We start from the raw sequence: 19662 nt of genomic DNA on the forward strand, positions 1-19662 counted from the left end.
ATATTTTGGGCTTTTGAAAAAACTAAGAAGGCAGCATAGCATAGTGGTTAAGATATAGGTTCTAAAACAAAACTGCATGTTTTCAGATGCCTGAAATGTGCTATTTAATAACTTAGTGACATTAAACATTATTTAATCTTTCTGAGCCTCAGTTTATAATTCTATAAAAGAAGACTAATCGAAGTACTTACCTGGTTAGGTTATCATGACATCTAAATAAGAGGACATGTAAAATTCTGTAAAAAAGTGCTTGACACTCAATAACTTCCTGTTATTATTAATAAAAATCTTAAATTCAGAAAGAAATTAAAAGAAAAAAACTATGATCATTCAGAATTACTTGTGTTTAAGTATTAGCAATACAAAAGGATTATTTTTATTGTGATAAAAATGCCTCTTTTCACATGTCAGATTTCTGCCTTTAAAATTATTTTCTCATACACATTATTCTCGATTAATTTTGTTGTTCACCACAAATGTAAATCTCATTTGAAGGCCTTTAAAGAGCTATCTTTAAAATATTTTTAGCCAACAGTATAGAGAGTGCTAGTAATTCAGTGTATGCAATGTTAGAATTCTTACCAGGCATTATAAATACATTTAGAGGAATCCATTTAAGTTTGAGATTAGATTTCTCTGTCGAAAGTTACAGTTCATCTTCCCCTGCCCCTATTCTTTATTTAAATAAGATTCAGTTCCTAGGATAACATTTTGTCTTCTCAAGCATTTCTTGGGTTTCTAATGATTTTTGCTAAAGAAAAAATAGTTCCTTATTTGAATAAAAGACTGAGGGTTGCATGTGTCTGTATCATAAGATGAACTCCCTATGACAGAAAGAACTTGTATTAGAGCTGGACAGGGCTCATCTCATCCAATCCTCTCATTTTACGGACCAGGAAAGAAGAGATTATGACTAAAACTCAGATGTCCAGCAGTACATGACCACAGGCTACATCTACTTTGAAATTTAATATCTCTGCTTGATTATGTGTTTCACTGCAAAGTTCACTTTCAGTAGCAGGCTGAGCCATCTGCTCTCTGAACGAGTGCCTACAATCTATCATGTCCCAAATCCTGGACAAAAATCCACGAATTAGAGAGAGAAGCCTTTAGCAGGCCCAAGGGATCTTTCGATTTTTGTGGCAGGAGAAATATACTGTATTTTTGTGTGTGCACTGGCTCCCAAACTATTTGACCACAACATGACTGATTCAGCTCTTCTCTGCAAAAGGCAACATTCAAACTTGATAATGAATTAAATAGTATGATTATCTGTAACAGAAAACATGGTTTCTACCTAGCCGCTTTTTCAGTTTAGGCTTCTAGAAGATTGCAGAGGTGTGAGCATGACTGAGGTGGGGGTAGTTTGGACCTTTTGTCTGCAAAAAGAGATTTTTCCTTAGGATTTCAAATGACACAATTTAATTCATACTACTAATACGAAAGGGGGATTAATTTATATTTAAAATGAACAAATTTAACTGGATGGATTTTAAAACAACTAATGTGCATTTGCATTTATAAAAATGAAATTTAATATACTTTAGGTAAATATTCTGGATAGCCTGGTTATGGAAAGTCCTCTTGTGAGAATGATTTTCACAAAGAGAGGAACAAACCTATTTTGAACACAACATCTTCAGATTTTAAACCCAGAAAGAAATGCTTTTACTGCCATGATTCTTTTTTTTTTCATAGAAATAAAACAATAAAGACATGCTTTATTTATTGAAATAAGCTTTTACTGAAAATAAATTTTTAAGTCGCATCACCAAACACACACTATCTCTCTGTCTGTCTTTCACATCTATCCATCATCTATCTAGCATCTTTTTTCCCTCTCTGCTTATCTATCTATTCCAACCTCCATTGCAAGCTAGGGCTCCTTAACCCTTCCAGTGAGAAATGTTTGCAAATTCCTCTTTGTGTGAGAATATAATTTAAACTATGAACATTAAGCATGCTGCAAGGGACCACCATCCTTCTATGGTTGAAAAACAGTTTATAGTCGCCTCGTCTTTTAGGGCCAGAGGTGACTATTTCTATCTCACTCATCTATAAAACATCTAGCTGCCTTCCTATTGTGGGTTAGGTATCTAGGGCAATGCAGAAGAGGCCTTCCTTTTTCTGACAAAAGAAAATATCCTTTACATAAGATGAATAGATGGATCAAGACGGGGAGGGGTCCCTAAAGGGCTTGCACGTGCTTTGCTAACCCGAGCTTCTCTCAGCTTTTTCCTCCTTCCATTCTCCTTTCCTCTCACCCTGTACTAGCTCTAGCTTGCCCTGTGGCTGCCACATCCTACTACCGCAGTGCAGAGGCAGCCTCTGGAGGGGAGAAACATGATTTTGAGGGAGGAGAGAGTCAGGTGGGCAGCTGGTAGAATGATTCTCTTGCTGCCATATGCCACTGTTGGGGCTGTCTAATTTCTCTGTCGTGAGTGATGAAGTCATTTTTTTACAACTTAATGATGTACCAAGGGACCTGGAGGGCTGGCTCATGCTTGTGTATATCTTTCTTTCTTTCCTTGCTTTTTTTTTTTTTTTTTTAAATATGGGAGTAGGGGCATCAGATGTGACAAAGGAAGGTATGGAGCTCTGGTTTGATTAGATTAAAAAGATTAAGCAGCCTGAATCAGTCTATTCTTACATACCCTCTAGGAGAGGATTAGTGCCACACCTGGAGGGAGGAACACTAGTTCCTTGTTAAGTGACAAGCCACTGCCCAAATGGAAATTGATTGATTGATTCAGGGAAAATGGATATAAGCTGTAAAAGTGACAAGTCACCAGTGTTTCTTTTGCCTCTTCTGGGAAAATCCTTGTGGGGTGGGCTTGATGTGAGAGAGGTGTGTGGCTATGGGTCATAGAAAAAAGAAATGATTGGGAATTTCACAGCTAACTCACCCTGGGCCACACTGAATATTAATCATTAGGCAGAGATGTGCTGCAGGTTTTCGACAACAATGTTTGTTTTTCCAAACATTTCCATATTAAGGATACTGTATGCCTCTCAATTTTGGCAATCTGTTTATTAACATAGAGCCTCCTGCACCACATACAGACAATGTACATACATATCAGTGTTTTTAAAGTGATTATACATAAGAAAATATAATTATTTCATACTGTAAGACAAAGGTGAGTAAAGAAGTGTGTGTGTGTGTGTGTGTGTGTGTGTGTGTGTGTAATAAGCAGAGAAAAAGCAAGTCAAAATTAGGTTTCAACTTGAAAATAAAGAAATCGAATTCATTTTAGTATGTCATTTTCTGCAGAGGAAATCATAAGAAAACAATAATTTTAAGTAGCTTTCAAGTGGTTTATCATTTGAAAAGCAATCTTAATAAGCAAATGGCCCTTATTTCACAGAAGTTATAATGATGTTCTTTGAAAAATTGAGAGCACCCATCAATTTCTAACCCTGTTCTTCAGCCATAGAAAAGTTAAGATTTTTCACATTTAGTTTGCACATTTTTTTGTGTTTCCTTTTTTTCTCTCAGCCTAATTGCTGATCACTCATCCCTGACTTAAATTCACACCAGGAGTAGACTTTTCAGGTAGCACTTTATCTGCCAATTATAAGGAGAAGGACTTTAAGCAAAATAAAATATCATTCTATCGGAGATCCAACTTGCTATTTGGAACTTCAAGTTCAGCAATATCTACCTAATTCATAACTATATGATTTGATTATTTGTTTAGCAATAACTATTTTAGTTTAGTTCATTGCTGAGAAAATGTGTAATTTGCTAGAATTTTCATTTATGGTTTGTTTTTATACATAGTAGTGATGTAAACATACTGATACAGATACTTCTTGACATATAGAGAACTGAGATTTACAATTTAGAAAATCAAAATGGACAAATGTTTATTTGGGAAAATTTATTTCTTTCTAAAAAATTTTTTAGTATATATATAAAGTATATTTCTTTATTTTTCCTTACATTATTTACCTTTACTTGGAAGAAGTAGTGATCAGACCTTGAGTGAGTTTTTTAATTCAAATTGATTAAAAAGCAAGAAAGCAAAACAAAACTGAAACCCAGACTAGAAATCAGAAGTCAGATTTTTACAAATATGTAATTGTTTAGTTGTATTGAAAAGATACTTAATTTTCTATTCTATAGTTACCAATTTATTAAAATGGTCTCAGATAAATGACATAATTATTTGATATTATGAAATCTAACATTTAGCCTAGACAAACACTAAAAATTCACCTAAAAAAAATCCACAGTAAGATTTCAAAAAACAAGAAGATTGTAAAAATGAACCTAAAAAACCATGCAAATGTTCCCTTTATGCCTACTGTAGGCATGCAGTAACCTGATTGCTTAATTTATGTAATGGAAGAGAGAATGCCTTCTCCTTTCCTGTGGTTAAAAAGAGTCTAGAAGTGTTGCTGTTAGATTAAAATGGAGAAAATTAGAAAGCCAGTTTGACAGAGTAGAAACACAGAAGAGCTACTCTAACCATGCAAAGTGGACAGGGGTAAGTGAATATCAGAAGAGCTTATTTAATCAATGTGAAGTAGATTATTCTGGGATAAAATTTCTACCTCTCCCTAAACAGTGCATTTTCATTGTGGGTGGGAAGAGGGCAGATATAAATTACAAATTGTCTTAATAATTGTCTTAGTTTTCCATTTTAGGAAGTAGATGAAATTAGAATTGATTAGAATAATAAAAATATACATGGCACTAAACTTTTTAATATATACCATCTTTCTTCCTCATAGCGTCTCTATAAGGCAGACATTCTTATATTCATTTTATTGATGAGAGAACCGAACACAGAATAGCACAGTTGTTTTCCCAAAGACTACTAGCTGGTAAGAGGAAAAGCTGGGGTATGAACTCCTGTGTGTCTGACTTCAAATGATGTACTTTCTTACTAAACAGATTTCTCCAGTCGAATAGCTTTACTGTGCATGTTCTTAAACAAACAAACAAACAAACAAACAATCAAACAAAAAACCCAAAACTATTTTACAGCCTCTTTAAAAAAACACTATGTTATTTAGAGCTGTGGAATAATTAAAAGGTTTATTTATTTGCATGATTTTACTTTTTTAGACAAGTCTTTAAATAAAAGGATAAACTTGAAAAACCTATTATGGTGGATATTGTTTTCAAGGCAGCAGTGCTGTGAAATGCAAATATGTGTCAAAGTTGAGACCAATGTTAGGGATAATAAAACTCATGTGAAAATCAAATGTTTCTTGGTACATAATCGATTTCCTTCTGTATGTTGAGATATCAAAAATATACTCAATGATCATGTTTGTTTGTTTTTGTTAAATCAGGCCAAACAAAAATGATGACAGTCAAGCATGATACAATATACGCAACAACATCAAGTATTGAAAAGAGATGAGATTCTTTAAGAGGAGAATGTATTGCCTCTAAAGCTTTACAATCTAATTTAATTTTGAAAGCAGAGCTTCAGAGACAATGGTTTCCGAGGCTGACCAGGATGTTGTGATGAACAGAAGTGTAATGGTAGTTGGTTTCAGGAAATTCTACAGTGTTGTTTGGAAGACTTAAGGATGAGGCCAGACGGGGCCATGTACTTGAACTCAGCAACTATCTCAAGTGAGGATTTATCCACAGGGGTACTCTAAATTCTAATCTATAGCTGCCATTCTATAGTTATTCTGTGAGAATAACTCAGCTTTCTAGGATTGTTAGGATACCCAGAACAGCAGTTTGTCCCCATTAAAAGCTCAAGAACAAATAGATGGCCAGTTGATTGAATAAAATATCAGAATAAAGAAGGTTCAAAAAAGAAAACTCTGCTATCACCTACATCACCTCAGAAAAAGAGGTTATCATTGCCCTCCCTTTAAAGTCTTTATACAAAAGTATAACAGCATGCTATATACAAAACCTTCTGCTAGCATCATGGGGTTTGAAGAAGTGGAATAAAGATCTGGACTGTATTCTCCAAGAGACTCAAATAACTTAGGGGTAGAGAGACACATGATACCTTGGGTTAAGTCTTATACAAGTGCTCTACTGGGCTTTAGAAATATCTACAAGAGATTAGCTTGAAAAGAGGGTGTGTGTGTGTGTGTGTGTGTGTGTGCGCGCATGTGCGTGTGTGTGTGTAATGGAAGTATTTGTGATAAGGGTAAGGGGATACCAAAACAGGTGTAATTGGTTTAGAGAAGGTTCTTAATTGTTTTTTAAATTTTTATTTCTTGTGTGATATTTTAGATCAACTATTGCAACACAGATTGAGAGGTTAATGCATGTTGATTAATTATATATGCTTTCAGAATGGGAGATAGAATTCCCACTGTATGCCTTCATGAACTTAAGCTGCTAGAATTTCAGGATGACATGGAATAATTCTGACTCTGTTGATATAGAAATAGATTACTTAGGACAAAAATATTCTGGAAGAAAAGGACAAAGAATAACAATTCTCTGAAAACTCAATTGAATGTTAGGAAATTTCTATGTAATGATAGCTGATATTTATAAACTCTTTACCATGAACCAGACACTGTCCTGTTTCATAACTGATTTATTTAACCTTCTTCATGACAATCTTTTGAATATTTATTATCTCCATTTTACAACTGTAGAAACTGAAGCTTAGAGAATTTAAATAGTAACAACTTGCCCAACAACATACCTAGTAAGAAATTAGAGTTGGAATTTGAATTCACACAGTGTATTTTTTTTTCTTATTATTATTTTATATTAGTTTCAGGTATAGAGTACAATGGTTAGACATTTATGTAATTTATGAAGTGATCCCCCCGATTACTCTAACATCTATCTGGAACTACACACAGCCATTATAATATTACAGACTATATTCCCTATGCTATACTCTAAATCTCCATGACTATTTTGTAACTACTAATTTGTACTTCTTCATTCCTTCACCTCGTTCACCCAGCCCCCAACCCACTCCCTCTGGCAATCGCCAGTTTGTCCTTAAGAAAAACATGGCAGCTGCTCTGTCATTTTGGTCAATTCAGACAATTAAAACCAGGCCAGTGAACTTCGTTTTGGATCCTGATCAAATGGTCTAATCACAGTTTATATTTTGTAAAGGACATCTTCCCTTTCAGTGGCATTCCACACTTGCCACTTTCCTCTGTAATAAAATGTAAGACCCTTAGTTCAGCTATGTCTAGCTTTTTTCATTGTAGGCCTGTTCTGCCTCAGATCTGTCTTTGTGGTGATGTCTAGGGGGAATATCTAGCATAGTACTGGTCAACCCATGATTCTCAAATCAGAAAAATTAACATCAGCATCACCTGGAAACTTTCTAGAAATGCAAGTTCTCCATCCCACACAAACCGACTGAATCAGAAGATCTGCTGCCCAGCAATCCATGTTAGAACAAGCTCCCTGAGATGATTATTACATAGGATAAAGCTTGAAAATCACTGAGCTAAACATTTTATATTCTGGAACTTCTTTTCCATACTCAGTTCTATTACTTCTTCCATTTCTTTTTTGAAACCTAGATTTTGTTCATAAAAAGACCAAAACCCTCCCTTAATGAGGGATGGGGTTGGGTCCTGTTCTGTTCCCCAATGCTATGACCATCCATCTTTCAATAATGTTTTTGTCTTTCAAAGTTTTCATTTTGTCTGCTTCTGCTGTCATTGCTAGTGTCCTGCTGCTATTAACATACACTAGAGATTAGTGTTTAAGCATCAGGATGTACAACCAGACTGAGTAAATATAAACCGTAGCTCTCCTCTTTGTATCTGTGTGACCTTAGCAAGATATTTAAACTCACTAGGACTTGGTTATTCTGTCTGTGGAGTAAGGATAGCAGTAATAGCTTTCTAACATTGCTGTTAATTTAAAACAAGAATCTACAATAGTAACAATTCAACAACCATAAGCTATTATTATTTCTTCTTGACTGACTCACATTTCTGGGTTTACTTTTATGCACCAGGCACCAGACTAAGCCATTTATGTGCATTATTTTATTTAGCTTCACAGCTGTTCTATGAAACATAACATATTAGTATCATCCTCGTGTAAGTCCTAACACCTCTTAGATACTTAGGATCTGCCAGACATTCTTCCGGGTGCCTTACTTGTAGTAACTCATAATATCCCCATTGTTATATGAGAAATGAAGCATAAATACTAAAATAAACTACTCAAGATAACCCCAGTAATAAGTAACAGAAACAAACTTTGAAGCCAGGGAGTCTAGCCCTAGAAACCATGCTCTTGACCATACACAGCCCTTTTTACAGACGACTAATCAGAAGCCTATAAGGTTAGTAACTTTCAGTCACATCTTCATTAAGTGACAAAGTTAGAGTCTTACAAAAATTTCTACACCATATTGCGCCACTTATTTTTCTCTACCTTTAGTGACTTTGGCCCCTTGTTCCTCTCATGCCATCATCTTACATGAACTTAAATGAATCCTGATCACCTTCTTCCTCTCTGGCCTCATAGATCCCTCTGCTTTTAATTCTTGTAAGTTTCATATTTTACTTCGCCTTAGTGGCTTAATCTTCTGTTATCCTCTATGACCCTAAACTCCTTTATTTCCAAGATGTCATGGACTTAAGGACTTTGCTCTTTCCCTCTTGTCCTAACTACATTTCCTCAACACCCCCCTCCCCCGCCACACACACACACCGTTCTTGTTCATCATTTCACTCCTGACATTCTTATTTCTATCACCTATACCACTCTATCCAGCCATTTTCAATACTGCCCTAGATTCTGATATATAACTTAATCTCTTCCATTTTTTGAACTTTTGCTGATCCATTTCTTCTTTTTGGAAATATTTTCTTCTTTTTTTAATTCATTTTCCAATACCCAACTTGAAAGTTTCCTATGAAGGGCTTGCCTCCTGGTCACCCCAGTTAGAATGGATTTTTTTCTCTTTTTCTTTCCATTTGTAGTCCTGTTATAGCATTGACATAAGTTGCCTCTTGGCTACTTCTTTCTTCTACTACACTAATGGCTATTCTTGTCTTTTTTTTTTTTTTTTTTTGAGTGCCTAGTAGCATTATTTAGATAAAAGAGCACAGATTTTCATGTTAGAGAGCCCTGGATTCAAATCTTAGCTCCACTGCTTGATTTTTTCTTGTATAACTTTCTGTCTGCATTTTCATATTTGCAAAATGAGAGGGGAGTGTAACTCAAAAAGTTGTCATGTGGATTAGGTTACTGTAGGTGTAAAAAGTATAGCAAGTGTTCTGTGAATTTTAGCTTCCCTCTCCTCCTCAGCACAATACCCTGCTCTAAATATAGTCTCATAACAATGTGGAGTGTGAAAGCATAAATGAATGCTGAATGAAATGGCTGCTTCAATTGGGCTGTGTATAGTATAGAAAGAAAAGGTGCAAAGCCTTCTCATATTGAGCAATAATTTAAATAATCGGAATTTCAATTATTTAGATATTCATTTGTATACCAATTATGCTAAATTTAAAGAGAAGATGAGATTCTGAAAACTTTAATGGATTTTATTTTTAAAACAATTAGAAAAAAGTCAATGCATTTTTATGATGCAATGACCACTAATAATAATAATAGGAGGATTGTTACAGGAATTAAGGAACTTTATGTTGGGAGTATTTAGAAATGTTGTAAGATTAGATCATTTGAAATACTATTCAGGGCAAGAGTAGAAAGTAAACATTGAAAGGGATCTATTAAAGTTTCATTTCAGGATTAGTAGGTTGATTTTAAATAGCTTTGTGAAAATTATTATTTAAATTTACAATTAGAATCCTGAAATGCATTACTAAGTACAGAGTATGTGCATCATTAGATATAAATCCTAGTGGCAAAGTCCACTGGCTTTGGAATCAGACTAGATGTGAAACAGGGCTCTACTTAGAACTGGTGAACAACTTGTGCAAGTGATATCACTTATCTCAGGCATAGTATTTCTTTACATATAAAATGGGTATATTAGTAACACCAATATCATTAGGCAGTTGTGGACTTTATGGTATATGAAGTGTTAGCGTAGTGTGTAGCAAGTTGAGCATTCATTAAATTTAGAGCCAACTATATTAAGCACTCAACAATAGTCCATAATTGATTTAGCTCTACTGGTCAGTGATTCTGTTCCCTAGGAGACATTTTGGAATTGCTGGAGACATTTTTGATTGTCACAGTTTTGGGGTGTACGCTACTGGTATCTAGCGCAGGCCAGGGTGTTGTTAAACATCATACAATGCACAAAACAGCGTCTCAACAAGAAATAATTATACAACTCAAAATATCAATAATGTGGAGGCTGAGAAAACTCAAGCTAGGGAATGGGTAAAATTCATCTCTTGAGCGTTTCTTGAGATAGCAGTATTTAGAAACCCTTCAAAAAGGTATAAAACAGTGATTGAAAGTTATATTCATAGAAAATGAACTTTATGCATCATACCTTCAAAATATTATTGGAAGACACCCCTGTTAGATAAACCCTGATAAAGCATTTACTGTGTTTTTTTTTTGTTTTTTTGTTTTGTTTTTTTTTTTTTGCATACTAAGGTATGCAAAATTATCACCTAGACTACAGATTTCCAAGCTTCCCTCACAGCACATTCCGATTCAAGAAGTCTAGAGTGAGAAATCTGCATTTTAATAAACACTCCAGGCAATTTCAATGCAACTGGTTCAGGGATGACAGTTTGAAAGAATTCTTTCAAAAGGCTGAATGCATAACTCACGTAAACACTTTTAAAAATCCTGTAGCCTTATGTAGTTCTGGTTCTCTTTATCCTTAAAGGCTTACACAGTCAGTCTCATTATTATTGATGATAATAAGCTAAGTGAGATGAAAATACAGAAAGATACAGTCATCATAAGATTGCCGGTACCCAGGCAGCCTACTCATGTGACCAAAAGTCCTGTGTCATTGACCCTTTCAGCCTTTATCCCTCTCTGTTGCACAGATACCACATTCAAACTCTCAGAGCAGTGGAAAGATATATTGACCACACTGGCCTTTGGGAACACGGACCATTTACCACTAGGTCCAGGAAACACGCCCCATATTCTCTCTCCTATTTCCTGTTAGCCTTAAAGAAATCCTCCAAGGTGTTCTGGGGTTTGCACACAAGGACATTTGGTTTGCCATCTTAAGAAAGGCAAACATTCTTTCAACTTAAAAGTAATAATCAAGAATTAAAATATATTTTAAATCAGTTTTTATAACAATTTTGCATTCTTTTACAAAAACAATTTATGGAATTTTTGCATTTATTTTCTGAAAAATAAATCCATATTTGGCAGATATTTAATGCCACTAGGTATGTGGCATCTTCATGGAAGTCATTATTTCTAGAATTGAATAGTTTCTATTTTGTGCCATTTGGGAAATAAATGATTTCTTGACAAAAACCCAAAGATACCTGTTCAGCAAAGAGCACAGAGGAAAAAATGGAACAGAACATTCACCGTCTGAGTGACTATCTCAGGAGAGAGAAGCCACTAAGGACAGGCAGATGGAAGGCTGCATCAAGTAAACAAAAGTATTTGACCCAGTCTATGATTCATAGAAAAAGAGACGTTCCACTTTCTAAAGTCATTTTTCAAATTTCAGTAGCGGATTAATAGCGCTCAGGACTCCTTTTGGAAACTCAAGTCTTTCACAGTTACATTTAAATGTATCCCGTGGAAGACTTAGAGCTTCTATGAGGCAACCAATTTTGACTGAATTAAAGGCACAATGTTTGACTTGAGAAAACTTGTACAGAACACACAGCTAAGCTCATTAGAGATAGTGTGTCTCAAAACTTTTGCATAAGAGAATATTTCTAAAGTTACTCAGTTATGGGGTTGTTTTTCTTGATTAGTATGAATATTATGTATTTTTAATGATGAGATTTAAAATATGAGTACATTAATAAAATTTTTATAGATATCAAGAGAAGTTGCAAATAGTTGTATGATGTGAGGCAGAGCTCCATGCAGCCATTTATTATTTTTTCATCAACTCTTCTGCGAGTATCTGCTATGTGTTAGGCACCGTACTAGGTATTGAAGGTATAATAGTGTATCTGAAAACCAGCTCTTGCCCTTAAGCAGCTTATATTATAAATTGAGACAGAGACCAAAAAATATGCAATGATTCATTGCACATTTACTATTTGCAATTATATCTATGAAGTAAATAAATACAAGTAAGTATAACCAGATTTACTGGTTCCTTCTTTTACTTCTTGTGCTTCAAGTAATCTAGCATTTCAAGATAGTTCAAGTGTCTGTTTGCAATGGCTAGCAATGAAGTCCAGAACATATTTTATTCTTTCAGAAAAAAACAATCTACTTTAAAATTTCTTGTAATTAACTTGAGAATTTAGCTCTATTAACTTCTTTTCTTTTTCAGGGTTTTTGGAGCTGCCATACTTCTTACCTCTACCCTCAATATGCTAATCCCATCAGCAGCCAGAGTGCATTATGGGTGTGTCATCTTTGTTAGAATATTGCAGGGACTTGTTGAGGTATGGAAATGTAAGATGACATCATCTTAAGGTTGGCATGTTATTAAGAATCATTAGGCATTTTTCTCTTGATTTAAATAGATGTGTCTTATTAGGTTATGTCTACATCATGTTAAAAAATTGGAAAAGTTAGACAATTAGATATTGTGTCTTTAAATAATGCTAAATTACAACTGTTACTGATTATTTCTCCTTCTTTAGAATTGAGTAGTATTAAAGAAATGTTTAGTGAATGACTTAGAAAAAAGAAAAGGCAATTTTGTTACTGGATTGTGATAAAAATGTTTGAGTCTACCCTTTGTTGGTGATAACCCTTAATTAATACCTTTTGAGAGTTTTATAAAAGTCCCTGTTGGCTTTGAATCATGATTTGATTTTTCATAAAAATATTTTTTTGAATATATTCTTTGGGCACTTAACTCTAACGATTTGCTCTATCAACCTACTGCCTTTGGAAGAATATCATTTAAAAACTTGGGACTGGCCTGCCTGTTGCCTTTTCTCTTTCCATGAAGTATGGTGGGAATAGATAAAACAGATAAAATATTAAGGCACTGAAAACCACCTCCTATCTCCAAAAAGAAGGAAAAATCAATAGAATTAAACTGACAGTTGTTCCTCAGATTCTGAAGGGTGTTCATTCCAGGATTCCCCCTCTCTGAGGATACCCAAATCCGAGGGTGCTCAAGTCCCTTATAAAAAATAGCATTGTTGCATGTAACCTATGCACATCCTCCTGTGTACTTTAAATTGTCTCCAGATTACTTAGACATGAGGTTGGAGGTAGGTTAAATCTGTGGATGCAGAACATGGAGATACAGAGGGCTGACTGTATTTTAAACATCTTGAGTTCTAGACACTACTTTTAGGGAGTGTGAGCTTTACCTTCCTTTTTATGAATTCTTTATATTTGGGTATCTCTGAGCTTAATGCCTCACACAAAAGACCTTCCAAAACCTCAAACTGTTCTGAATTGCAAATGAACTGAGTAATAGAAGATCTTTTATTTTGCTGTAATTAGAAGAAAATTGAGATCAGAGGAAGACTTGAAGGGTGGAGAGAATTCGAATAGGTCACTGAAAAGGGGTCATATTTTACCTGGTTTGGGCTAAGTTTCAAAAATAGTTTCAGGGAATCAGTAAAGGCCCACAAGAAGCAGTTCCCCTGTGCCCATTCAAAGGAAAGAGCATCAAAGAAGGGAATGTGCTTTTCTCCCAATGACCCTGGATCCTAAACAGTGATATATGTCTTCCCCTATCACAGGGCGTTACCTACCCAGCATGTCATGGGATATGGAGCAAATGGGCCCCTCCGCTAGAAAGGAGTAGGTTGGCGACCACCTCCTTTTGTGGTGAGTACTGTATGCTGGTGGGTAAAAGTTGAGGAACAACTTGAATAAGAATTGAAAATTAGTAAAGCTATAAAACCGTCTAGATGTGTGTGTACATGAGGAAAAGATTTTTTTTTGTTTTGTTTTTTGTTTTAAGTTGGATCAACAACTTTATTGAAAGAGAGACTAGTCCTCGTACCCCGCTGCCCCAGCGGTGTTGGCCTCAGGAGTGGCATCTGGGCATCCTGCAACCTGAAAGCGAGGAATTTTTTGACCACTGTTTTAATTTCCTTAATTTTTATTGGACTCCTTAAATCCTCTAGTTTTTCTTGTGTTTTATATTTTTCTAGTTCATTCATTTCATCTAGGTTTCCAAAGACATTAATGAATGGTTTCTATTATAGTCTTTTATTTTTTATTATAGTCTTATTATTTTTAAATGTATGTTGTGTCCTGGGTAAGTTATATCTACTTGTGCCGTCCTCTACTGGCTAAATATGTAGGTGTAGATATGTGTGTGTGTTCAGAAGTGTATGGGTGTGAGTGCACATGCACCCGTGTGCAAGTGTGTATTTGTGGAAACCAACCAAGGAACATGATATAAAGTCAAAAATTTTTATTGAATTCACTTAGTTTTCTCCCATTCTCCCTTCTACTTTAGGTTCCTATGCTGGAGCTGTGATTGCAATGCCTTTAGCTGGCATTCTTGTACAGTATACTGGCTGGTCTTCAGTATTCTATGTCTATGGTATGTTATATTTCTATGCAATAGAATTAAAAGAAATGTACATAAGCTAAAACAAAGGGATCACTAAACATACTTCTGTTTACTCACTTATTTTTTTTCCGTAAAGAATCCTCTCCTTATATTCTAAGAAGCTCAAGGAAAATGTTCTCTATTATTTTCCTTACATTGTTACTTATTTAAAAAAGCAACCACATTGCTGATGGAAACTTTGTAATATATGACAAGTATTGTCCTTGATTATTATGAATTTAAAAAAATGAAATTAGCTCTCGATTTAAAGCTGATTAAGAGAAAGGGCTAGGCTGTACCCACTCCTCTTTTATGCTACTGTCTAGTTCATTCCCCTGATTGTGCTTCCTCATAACTGAATAGGGGTAGAAAGCCGGATGGTGCTTTTAATGCTAATGAAACAATTCAGTTTTGTGATAAAATATTATCAGTCACCTACAGCAGCATCACATTTTAGTCCTTATTTTTCCAGAATTAAAGGAGATGAAGCCTCAAATGACAATAAAAAATAAGTAAACTTAAGCTTAAACTTCCTTTCTGTTGACTTTCTAACCGTAAACTGAAAGCACACCACTTCAAAGTACCCCTAAAATCTCCCTCTAAGAGACAGTTTTAATGAGGAAAGGAGAACTATAAGAGAGCTGGATTCTAACTGGTCTTGTCACTGATTAATACCATTTTTGAACATGGGCACGAGAATCTGAAAGATTCATGAAGTCGAACAGAACAGTATTTAGCTGCTTCCAAATCTGCCATGATCCATTTCCATTTTGAAATGTTTTTGTCAGAGCAAATACTTATGTTTGTAAAATGTTACTAAATATACTTTATAGGAGAGGCTCTTACCCTTGGTCAAAAGCCATGAATGGGTTTCGGATTTATGAATGCTTAAATTATAAGCCATATATGCATTTGTACATTTTTTTCAAATTTTAATCCATATCTTTCATTAGATTTTCAAGAGTTCATAGTTCAAAGAGGTTTAAAGTATTTATTTATAGAATGTATAGTAAAGTTGCAATGGCCATCCATTAAATCTCTTGATTTGTTCATTCATCAATTACTTAAATGAAGACATGATGTAGATTTAAAAGAAGGATGCTAATTCCACAAAGCACTTATAAAAACCAGTGTTATTATTTCAAATTATAACTTATTTAATACTTATCATTGAATGGTACAAAGTTTTAATATTGGATAATCTGAAAGTATGATACCATAGTACTTGCTATGTATAATAAAAATTGGGTCTTTGAGCCACACATTCAATACGGATATTTTAAAATTTAGCAAGGTAAGACCCATACAGTACCTTAAGTTTAAAAAGATAATGCACATAAAGCAATTAGCTGAGTGGCACTTTAGATGCATTCAGTTAGTGGTAATGATAATTATTTCTAAATTACAAGAGCCTCATTTATTGAGTGCTTATTTTGTGCCATCCACTGTGATAGAGGCTTTATAATCATCTCCTTTAACTTCTCTTTGCCATAATCTCATAAAAATTATCATGTCATTTTGTAGTGGAAGTTTATAGAATTCAGTTTCTGATCGGATGATGTAGCTAATGAGTGACACAGCCGGGAGCTGACTCTGAGAGATCGTATTCCATATTCACTACACTATACCGAATTTTCACATACTACATGACCCAAAATTTGCTATCGTGTTCAGTAATTAAAAGAAGCATAGACCATCAGAAGCTGTACTTTTAAGGAAAACTTCTTAGAGACTGAACGAGGAAAAACAAAACAAAACAAGAATTATGGTGATCAGGGACATTCAGATTGTTACCCACTGGAAAAAGAACAGTACAACACAAAAATGAAATGGCTAGCTGCTGGGAAACCAGAATAAATCACTTAAAATTCTTTCTGTCATTAGTGCTTCCACATTTATATTGCACAATAAGGACATACTTTAATGGCAAGAGTGCTATATAAAGAAGGTAATGAAAAAAACTTGCAAAGGGTTTATTGTACTGGAATTTATAACTTTCATTTGCTCAAAGAATGACCAAAATGTAATAGCGTGTACTGAAAATAATATGCTATACATATTAAAATGTTATTACATTAATTACAGAAGCCCATTTTTTAAATGTACAGTAGCCACTCAAGGTAAAATAATCTTCTAGATTTTATTTAGTAGTCTGTTTACTAGACCTGGAAGTGCTAACAGTAGAGGGAAACAAGCATTTCTTTCCTCTTAAAATAGTGACCACTCTAATATAATTAAGATAGGCAACAAGGTAAAAGGATTCACTCCTAGAAAAATTCTTTAAGGACTGGAATTTTCTTTTGTTCATCACATTTCTCTCATTTAGCAGAGTGCCTGCAAAAGTAACTACTCAGTAAATATTTGTTGAGTGTATAAACATGTTCTGAACCACACCATTCAATAATTATTTATTGTGAGTTTTCCATGTATCAATATTATTTAATAGAGGCAAAGAGATAAAACTACAGGAAGAGCCTTCAAGAATCTTGACGTCTGGTGGCAAAAGACAAGAAGAGATGACTAAAGTCTGTTGGAGACACATACTCGAATTCACATTCAATAGAATGTATTTGTCACAAAACTATTGTAGTCTATTCTGGCAAATGACTGTTAAATGGCAGTATTTATAATGGTTTTCTTTGACTTCCTCCTTTTGAACTCTGGCTTGCAGGAAGCTTTGGAATGATCTGGTACATGTTTTGGCTTTTGGTGTCTTACGAGAGTCCTGCAAAGCATCCTACTATTACAGATGAAGAACGTAGGTACATAGAAGAAAGCATTGGAGAGAGTGCAAATCTTTTAGGTGCAATGGAAGTAAGAACTTTATTATGGTGTACATTTCTATTCTAATTCTCCATCTCATCTCCCTTCAACCAACCAAACTATTTTATAAGTCACTATTCAATTAAACAAAACTAGTTTGGTATGAATCATGATTTTCTTTACTTCATCCCTATTCCCTAACTTACTTAGGCATGACTGCTACTTCCTCTATCTATAATTTCTTTTTCTTTATCTTTGTTAAATATCTTCAGATTTTGCCCTGGATTATAGCTATGACTGTAAACCTAATAAGTTTTTGAAAACAGTTCCGTGTGGTCCATAATTTAAACAAATTCAACAAATTGTTTTTAATTTTAGATTGTAGGACATGCCAAATCACCTAACACAGTCATTGAAAAGGCTATATTTTGTTTATTGAATAATCTAAATGTAGGTTTATACATGTGTATTTATATCATATATGGTTTAGTAAATATAAAGCATTAGAATGCCAATAGTAGATAGCTGACATGAAAATATTCTTAATATAATCATTTTATTGATAAAATGTTACCAATTTTCAGGATTATTATTATGAAGATCAAGTATTATAAGATAATTTTGTAAAGAATTTTTTATAATTATGATTTGGTTTCTTAGACAGGATCTACCTATGAAGAGTGAAAGGCAGTTCTATGTCAAAAATGCAAATACTTTAGTTCATGAGACATTAATGTATCATAAATATAACCAATAAGTAGCCATATGATACTATAAAAAAGGAAAAAACCGGTAAGCATAAGTAATGCATTTAGACAGGTTAATTCAGCACTTAATGCATAATTTAATTTCATTATTCTAAGAGTTGGAAGGTAACATGTACTGGCTGAGGAACCAGTGCCCCTTACACATCATGTTTCTCCTTGTTCTTTTAAAGGCTTCCTTACCCCATTCTAATTGTATTTTATTCCAGCTCTGCTTTTCTGCTTCATTTGTTAGAGAAGGGCCGTCTTTGACATCTAATTCTGGGTAAACTGGTCTGTCACCCATTGTTGCTGAGGTATCTTGGCCTTTAATGAATAAGAAAAAATCCCATATTGGATATTAATCAGAAATTAAATTTCAGTACTTAAAAATAATTTTTGCATTATAGTTGTTCCATGAGCTGAATAGACTAACATTAGAACTTTTTCCTTTCTGTTTCTGTAATGGATTGATAACTTCTTTCTAATGGTGGCTATTCAGAAAACAAGTGGTGATGTGGGGGAGGAGTTGCCATGACCAAAAGCTAACTATAGGCTGGTGAGTTCAGAATTTAGCTTCGATTTCTAGCCAAAAATAATCTTATCAGCCTGTATCTACATAGTTGAATATGCTTCTTTTATTAATCAGTTTTTGAAAAATTATATGTCTAGATCAAGCATAAGTTTTTAAAAACAATCAGAAATTTAGTCTAAATGAAAACCAATTTCTAAAAAAAAAAACCAAAAGAACAGCCAGTAGGTTAATAAAACAGCAGAGATAATCTCACACTCCCAATTTTTTATACCTTACTGGTTTTCTAAACACAATAATTTATTTCTTACTAATATTTTACACATTTCTGTAGCTTCAAAGTAAAATTTTAAAAATAAGGTAATATGGGAATAGAATTTGTGCTTTAGTTATTCTGACTTTTTATTTGAACTTTATTTGCAAACAAATTTAATATGCAAGAACAGTAACATCATCCATATATCCGCAGCGCAGATGCAACAGTTGTTAACTCTTTGTCTTATTTCACTTTTATTTGCTGAATGATTTGAAAATAAATGAAATATAAGAACTTTATCCACAAACCCCTTCCATGTATTTTTAGAAAAACAATAATATTCTCCTTTGCAATCTATGTACTATCATACCTAAAAATAATTAATTAATATATAATTTAAAATACCTAATTTAATGCCTAATTATAAATAATTTCCTAACTTTATTTAACACTTAGATCATATTCAAATTTATAATATCCAGTCTAAATTCAAATACCTAGTCTATATTCATATGTCTTTTGTAGCTATTTGTTTTAAGTCTGGATCCAATTAAGGATCACACATTGCAGCTGACTATAATGTCTTTTAAATCTCTCTTATTTCTTTAAAAAATTAATTAAATATATGCACCAAATAATAAGCAAACAGTGTGCTGAATTTTTGCAAACTAAATACCCCTGTGCAGAAAACAGCCAATTCAGTACATTCTATCAGAATACCATAAACCCTCCTATGGACCCCCTAAATTTTTAAAGATATAAAATTAGATACTTTTCACTTATATTTGGTAAAGTGTTTTGTAATTTGAAGAATAAAGT

At 33.9% G+C, this 19662-nt stretch overlaps 1 protein-coding gene across 1 annotated transcript in view; it reads left to right on the forward strand.

Annotated features, from left to right (window-relative positions):
- SLC17A6 (solute carrier family 17 member 6) overlaps positions 1 to 19662 on the forward strand; it is a 36287-nt gene that overhangs the window by 8586 nt on the left and 8039 nt on the right. The window contains exons 4-7 of the mRNA XM_016138470.2: positions 12348 to 12462; positions 13726 to 13813; positions 14454 to 14540; positions 17221 to 17363. Of these exons, the coding sequence (XP_015993956.1) occupies positions 12348 to 12462; positions 13726 to 13813; positions 14454 to 14540; positions 17221 to 17363 (433 nt within the window). The remainder of the gene's footprint in view (positions 1 to 12347; positions 12463 to 13725; positions 13814 to 14453; positions 14541 to 17220; positions 17364 to 19662) is intronic.

The sequence above is a fragment of the Rousettus aegyptiacus genome, unplaced genomic scaffold (genome assembly GCF_014176215.1).
Source record: "Rousettus aegyptiacus isolate mRouAeg1 unplaced genomic scaffold, mRouAeg1.p scaffold_m13_p_5, whole genome shotgun sequence".
In the NCBI taxonomy this organism is placed as follows: Eukaryota; Metazoa; Chordata; class Mammalia; order Chiroptera; family Pteropodidae; genus Rousettus; species Rousettus aegyptiacus.